At 32.7% G+C, this 8,230-nt stretch overlaps 1 protein-coding gene across 1 annotated transcript in view; it reads right to left on the reverse strand.

Moving 5' to 3' along the window:
• Positions 1 to 7,752, reverse strand: part of LOC148303925 (calcitonin receptor-like) — a gene marked incomplete at its 5' end in the record, with an annotated part of 34,208 nt that extends 26,456 nt beyond the window's left edge. The window contains 2 exons of the mRNA XM_088269184.1: positions 3,154 to 3,277; positions 7,579 to 7,752. Coding sequence (XP_088125310.1) covers positions 3,154 to 3,277; positions 7,579 to 7,752 — 298 coding nt within the window. The remainder of the gene's footprint in view (positions 1 to 3,153; positions 3,278 to 7,578) is intronic.
• Positions 7,753 to 8,230: the final 478 nt, after the last annotated feature.

The raw sequence follows: 8,230 nt of genomic DNA on the forward strand, positions 1-8,230 counted from the left end.
TTGTGGTTCCAGCTTCTTCCTTAACCATTTAATCTCTCAGACTTACATATATAATGTGTTTTACTCGTACAATGTCAGAACGTATATAATTTGACAAAATCATTAATGTCAAACTTTCTAGATTTCACTTAGCAAAAACAAAATGAAAACTTTACTTTACTTCAGCCTAATTTAACTTCTTGAAGTTTGTTCTAGCTAAGTATTATTTCTTGATGTTTTATTCAATTCTGACCGCATAAATTAACATAGAATTATTTGTCATTGTTCTCATTAGCTACTGAACTCATAAAGTACAGAATTTTCCAAGTTGTGTCGTTTGTGCGATGAGGAACATGCGACGATTTTATTATACCTTTTCCACAATACATGTGTATTAAATCAATCTCCGAATGTGCAAGTAATAGAAAATTAGAGTATTACGCAATTATGCTCTACGTATAACCTACTCACATTATCCAGTCTTTGATTATTTGATTCGGCAGTCGAATTTCTAACCTATTTCAAAATAAAAATAAATCGTGTATATATGAAGAATTTCGTCTAGCCTCCTACTAGTCGGATGATATCGGTAACGAAGAAACTCGATCACTAATCAAATAAAATCAAAGTGGAAAAATCTATATGCACAGTTGTCGTTCCACAAATAAATTTCAGTACAAAACTTAAATCTAATAATGATTCGTCTATTTTTCTAGTTTGTATTTTCACCTGTTGATGAAAACATCTGTAGTTTTCGAAACTAGTCGTGTTCACATTAGTAAACTGTAATGTGGTATTACCCAAATGTTTATTTTTATATTTAAATCATTATGTTATTCGACTGCCCAATCAATAAATGATAAATAAATAGCACAACTTTACAAAATAAAATAACAATTAAATATTAATGAATGTTTTCCGCAGATACTTTGTGGCACATTTTATAAACTTGATAAAATTAATTAACTTTGTTTTCACCACTTTTTTTATTAATACAATTTAACCTACCGGTTTCGATAAGAACATTGAACCTTGTCTATAACACACACTCATTCTCATAAGTCATCATCAGGGTTTATTTTAATTCAAAAACATCAAAAACATTCAAATACTCTCACCAAAAACTTCCACACACTCCGTAAAAATCCTAAATCCTACATTTAGAAGAAAAAAAAACAAGTTTATTTTTCCGAAATAAATATATGGTATTGAAAGGAAAAGAGTTATTGAAAGGGGTAAGCAGTCAATTAACTTTTTTAAATATGTACTCCAAAAAAAAAAACTATTTCTAATATGCATTCCAAAAAACAATTGTGTACGGAAACCCGTAGACCCCTGGCGTGACAGTTCGCGTTCTGAATTTTGAACGTTTGAACGTTTGAGTTCTTAGCCTTAATGCCAAAACAGTGAATGAAAAATACAAAACATGCAATTATGGCTCTTATGTAGAATATAAATAACACGTATATGAATACATTTTCGCATCGCTGTTCCCCATTCTCATAAAGCATTATGGCCGCCATTCCCGCCTTTTTGTTTGTGTTGGCGGAACTGTTAACTGCTCCAGTAAATGTGACATCATACGAACAACTCAGCCAAGTTTTAGTAGACGTCGTTTGAGTATGAATGAGACAGTTAATTTTTTTTAAACGAATCGGTTTTATGAAGCAAAGTCTGTAACATGTAAAGCTAAAGACGCGGGAGCCATCACGCTCCAGAACGCGCACGGATAATTTGTTATTGTTATCGAGAAAACAAAGTCAGAAACTAAGTAAGTACCTAATAATAAAATAATGGACAAAAAGTACCATTTAAACATTACTATTCATACTTTTACGACATTTCATCAAAGTAACTTTTTCAATTCAAACCCTTATCCGCACCCCAATAAAGCATTTTAAAGCAAACTTAAAATAAAGCATTTCAATAATAAACAATTTTTTATTTATTTATTATTCGAAGGAAAAGTTTATTTTTTTACTTACAATATTAATTATTAAGAAAAGGCACTGCATTATATAAACACAGTGTTATCTTGATCGATAATACACGAAGGAAAGGTGATCAGCCCTCCGCTTCAGGTACCAGTCCAGGGTGATATTCAATAAATATTAGAGTGAAAAAATCACTTATATTTATTTGATCCCCCCTGGAAATCGAATACTTAATACTTAATACGTAAATACATAAATACGTCATAGATGTCTTTTTCTAACCCCTTGAACCCCAACGGTGCATAGGGCACTGCATCATATAAATGCAGTGTTATCTTGATCGTTAACACAAGAAGGGAAGGTGATCAGCCCTTAGCTTCAGGTACCAGTCCAGGGTAATATTTAATAAATATTAGAGTGAAAGAATCACTTTTATTTATTTGACACCCCTGGGAATCGAACTCGGGACCTCCAGAACGGTAGCCGAGCGTGCTGACCATTACACTAGGAAGGCGGACAAAGTAACTAGTAACATATTATTTTGAGAAATAAAAAGACTTCGTTTTTTGATCCACTCACATTTTTATTAACAACCAACTAGTTTCAACAACCTGTTGCCCTCTTCAGGGTTTATTTATGACTGTATGTACGTGTCCCACACTACTTTATACTCATGAGAATGAGTGTGTATTTATATATGTGAACGTATTATCAAAAACACACACTCATTCTCATAAGTATGAGTATGTGTATTCGTGCGTAGTCATTTGACCAGTAGTTTATTTTAATTTTGTATTTTTATGAAGGGTGAGTAGTTCAGTGTCTTATTCTAAAATTGTTTTAAGAAATCTTCAAAGTTGAATTAAAAAACTAATCAGATAATCCAGATTTATGAAAAAGTATTTGGATACACTCCAAACATTATGAAAACTTTCATATATATTTTTTATTTTTTAGTTTTATTTTATTTTCAATAAAATAAAAGTAGAAAAAAACGATACATTTTTTTAACGTTTAGTCTTGTTTCAAGCTTTTTAAATATTAAACAGTAAATTATGATGACTGTTGTAAAAGAAAAACACTTGTTTTTTTACCACTGGAGTTTTTTTGAGTGGGAAAAAAACAAGTGTTTTTCTTTTATTTTTTCATCATGTCTTACCACAAAGTGAATGCTGAATCAATAAATACAATGACTGTTGTTTTTATTGAATAAATAATAAAGTTACACGAAAAAAGTTACCTGTAGCGATGCTGTGAAGGCTGATACATATTCATAGACGAGTTCCCAGGGGTGGTTGGCTGGGGGTCTGAACGGGAACACCAGGTACTGAAGTCCCAGGAGAGGCACCAGCAAAAAGGTAGCCCTGAAATCAAGTAAAAGTCAATACAAGATATCGCAAACAAATCAAACGTTTCATTTTTTTAGAATGGTGTTGCATTTATTGTATGATATAATTAAAATAAAACTTTGTTTTAAAATCGCTGTAAATATTTTATTATAACTTAATTACAATGTCTACCGGTTTCGAAGCTAGCCGCTTCTTTTTTAAGACTGATTAATACTAAAACACTTTCTTCTTAACAGAATTCAAGGTTGACATTATAATTAAACAAGTTTTAATAAAATATTTTGAGTGATTTTAAAATAAAGTTATATTTTAATTATAAAATGGAAGATCATAAAGTTATTGTTTCAAATATAAATTAAATTGGATTTATTAATAACCTTGCTTATTATGTACAAGGTTTATAAATCATTTAGTTAATATTTATTTGTTCTAACTAACAGAAATATTATTTTTTGACATCTCAACATAAATGAAGAAGAATAAGTCTGGGCATTTACGCCCATATTCTTCTTCATCTATGTAGCGATGTCAAAAAATAGTATGAAATAACTCCTAATTGGAGATAATCCAGATTTGTAAACAAGTGTTTGGACACACTCAAAGTGTTGTTAAATTTTATTTTTATTTTATCTGTGTAAGGAACAGGAGGGATAATCTAGTGTGGGTCAATCAGGAATTTCTCAGCATTTGCTCGTTGCTGGGAGGAAACCACGTAAAACTCCTCAGGAGAAGGCGGACTGTTGACTGTCGTCAGCAGGCCTTCTATTCCACTTTGAGAGACGAGAGTTCGGCATTAACTTTGTGGTAAGATATGTTACAATGATTAAAGAAAACACTTGTTTTTTACCACTTGAGTTTTATTATAGACTACATGTTTCAGAAGTTAAACTTCCATCATTCAGGTCTGTATAATAACATGTTATTATATATGTTATATCTTTTATTATACAGACCTGAATGATGGAAGTTTAACTTCTGAAACATGTAGTCTATAATAAAACTCAAGTGGTAAAACACAAGTGTTTTCCTTAATCATTGTAACAAAACAATATATTTATACAATATTTATACACAAGACAAAGTGGTGTAGCATTCAATTGTCTCTGCCTAATCATGCGGAAACTGGCGTGATGGTTAGTTAGTTAAGTAATGTGATCGCATTTAAAAAATGGACAATCAAATCTAATTCTTGGGTAGTATTTGCGTTAAGGCTCGTCTACCAGTTTTTTTTTCCATTTTCCAAAGATTGATGTTATCCGATGATATTTCTGGGCTAGTATGGAGTGAACTAAGTGACTGAGATACACTTTAATTTAGTATAAGGTAACCTTTGAGTTAGGTCTAACGTATTTTGATTTATGTTTTAACATCCGCCCATCCATCAATGTTGCCCGATATTTAGTCTAAACTGTAAACTAACAAAGTGAGTTTTTTCCCGTCTGACTTAGATGGATTCGATTTTTTTTAAACCATAACATTTTGCAATATACTTGTATCAAGTATGAAAAGCAAAAAAAAGCGTAGTCTAATGAAGGTGTAAAATAATGCGTCCATTAAACGGTTTATATCAGATATTTCCTGTATCGAATCCGATTTGTGTTGCCTGTCAATGTTGGATATATTGAATAAATAAATCTATATTTTTTATATAATTTTTTGACATCTCATCAAAGATGAAGAAGAATATGGAAGTCTAGGCATTTACGGGGCTGACGACCCTTAAAGGCTGGTTTAAGTGATCACTTTACACACGTATAACATATTTTTTACTTAAGCAGCCTATGATGGATCATAAGCTTCCTATATTATTTTTAAATTTTGAACATAATCCCAGTAATTACCCAGACTTCCATATTTTTCTTTGCCCATGCCGAGATGTTATAATGCAACAGATATTTTGGTGCAATGGCAGTGCCATCTATTCAATTCACACGCATTATTTCAACATTCCCTATGGCGGACAGCGTGCTTCTTGACAGTTGCAAAATTTGCTAAATCAGCTAAAGCATTGAATTAGTAGAAGTAGAGTAGGTAGTAAGGTAAGCTAGGTACAATTTACAAGGGTAGCTAATAGAGATAGGTAGTAAGGTAAGCTAGTACTACTTAGTAAGGTAGGATAGGTACTGGTTACGTTTTATATGTAAGTTGGGATAGGCACTACTTTTCTGCCTATATGGAAGGTACGCCCCTGTCCGCAAACATTGTAAAATCAAAAATATTACAAGTAATGAACAAAATACGATCACTATTCGGAATTGTTTTTGTTGCGTTGACGTCGCTGTTTTTTTTAATATAATTTATTCATAGGTTTTAGTATCTTCATGAAGACAATTTGAAAAAGTTGAAAGATATCGCAAAATATTATGCTGAATTAAAATGCCATGCAGATTACCTTATGACCGGAGACATAAAAGGAATAATCGTGAAGCACTAAGACTTTTTACTGCCCCGGCCAAAGCTGTGCAAAGGAAAACCCTAATAAAACCTTCCCCGCTATAAAATATAAAGAGGAATTTATGTTTAAGGCGGTCTTTTATTCTCTTCCTTCCATTTTCCAGGAAAATAATTCTGGTCTGATAAAAATAATGAATAATACGACTACCTTTCCAAATGACGAATTTATATATTGCTAGAAATAATGAACTCGTATTATTTATATGTGTTGGTATAACCTGTTGAGTTCGTTAAATACGACAAAACTATTATTATTTGGTTATTTATATACGAGATTATTAGGAACATGGAAGTCTGGGTATTTACAGGGCTTTTGATCGTCCATAGACTTGGTCAAATGATCACTTTACACGCGAGTCACATTCGCCAATTCTATCCACGATTGACAACCACACTACTTTTAAAAAAAATATTAGATATCTCGTGACTTCTTTCTTCAAACTGTCATCCGCGTCCAATGGTGCATAGAGTACTGCATCATATAAATGCAGTGTTATCTTGATCATTAACACATGAAGGAAAGGTGATCAGCCCTCTGCTTCAGGTACCAGTTCAGGGTAATTTTGAATAAATATTACAGTGAAAAAATCACTTATATTTATTTCAAAGCCATAATTTGTGTTATATATTATTTTGTTGCTTATCCCCATACACATTAGAGATGTGTGTAGATTTATGATGAAATGTCCTTCCTTCTGAACTGGTATTTTCATCATCTTCCTCATCATGATCGTCTGCTTCTAGTGCGCCCTGACGTCACACAAATAATAATAATTTCAACCTGTTACATCAAGCAATTCGATTTTAAGTCAACTTCTATATTTTTAGCGTCGAAAGTAAGACCTGTCGAACGCCAAAGTGCTTGAGAGATGAGGGTCACCCTATACCCATAAAGATTTTGTCGCAATTTCATACGTTTTAGTCCATTACGTCTCAAAGTGTACTTAACTTTTGGTCACCTGAATTTAGTGACTGTCTAAGAACCTTTTTTACTCCTGACAGTAAAATTGATTGAATGAACCAAAAAAAATGTATTTAAGGAACCTAAATTTTTTAAAGAATTTGTCTTTTTATAGACTGACAAAATACAAAGATATAATTTGAAAATAAGGACAACGCAGCCATCGTATTTCGATGCAGTATTCAACAAAAATTACGCCTAAAATTTTTCAAAATTATCATGATTTTTACACTTGTCGTGGTTCGACTCTCGCCAATTGAAAAGGGAATTCAAGAAAGAGTTATTTTCAATTCTTCAGGGTGCTTATGATATATAACCTTCCCTAAACTTACTACCCTACCTACAGACGAGCCTCTAAAATAGAGGTTGTGGGGGTTGTTCTTTAAAAAATGAAGAGACTGATCATATTATAATCTACTAAAAAAATGAAAATATATTTTTTAATCGTTTCCCAGTATGTAAAATAATCCGGAGTTCGGATATTGCATACATTTAAATTAAAGTGTCTCTGCTTAATAAAAGCTTTTCCAATCCAACATAGATGGCTGTTGTAAACTCATAAGCACTGTATCACGAGATTGTTCAATGTATCTACGAGTTACAAAATTTTAGTGAGATGCATGAATGTAGAAGAGGCAAAGAATGTTTGCAAAGACAGAGTGGTGTGGCGTTCAATTCTCTCTGCCTACCCCTGCGGGGAAGCGGCGTGATGGTTAGTTAGTTAATTTTTTTAGGATATTCTTTGTTTATAACGTGTTCAGTGGCCCATCTTCTATCCACATTTCTTCTAAAAATCCACTTATTTATCTATAAACCTTGTACACAATAAGCGAAGTAAATAATAAATGCAACCCCTATCTAAAAAAAACGTCTTGGCCGAAATTGTGGACACTTTACTCACCTAAATGCCTGGAGGGCAGTTCTGGAAGGGCCCTGCGCTCCGTGCGCCGGGTTGGCCCGCAGCTTGGTGCAGAGGACCCTCACTATGTTGCACAGGAAGATCAGGTTCAGCAGGATGGTGATGGCCACGACGATGCCCAGGATCATCGTGTGAGGACTCTCGTTCATCCAGCACCTGGGACAACATAACAAAATCGATTAATGTAATTTTTAAACCCTGCTCAGTATTCGAATGATTTAATCGAATGAAAAATGTAGAATTAGAAAAAAAAAGAATTAAAGAACGACTTTCTTTCATAATTATAAAGTAGAATTTTGTATAAATATTATTTTTAATATGTAAATTAGAACGTAAAACTCTCTACATGAAGCAAAGAAAAAACCCTCTAGCAGGATGTTCTATGGTTCCGGTTTGAGACACCCAGCGCTTCAGGATATATGGAGGCTTCCGCGGACAACCAGCGTAAGTCCGGAAAAAAACTAAATATAACTGATCTAAAAACTAAACATTACGTCATTTCTCCGTAGAGGTAAAAATACTAGAATACCACACTATGTCTTTGAAAACATTTTTAACCTCTTCCATATTAATGCAACTCCATAGATACTATTACTCCTGCCATTACAAATTTTCCTATTTTTTAATATATATT

Source organism: Brachycentrus maculatus, unplaced genomic scaffold, assembly GCF_059751285.1.
Source record: "Brachycentrus maculatus isolate JH-2025_06_01 unplaced genomic scaffold, ASM5975128v1 h1tg000340l, whole genome shotgun sequence".
Lineage (NCBI taxonomy): Eukaryota > Metazoa > Arthropoda > Insecta > Trichoptera > Brachycentridae > Brachycentrus > Brachycentrus maculatus.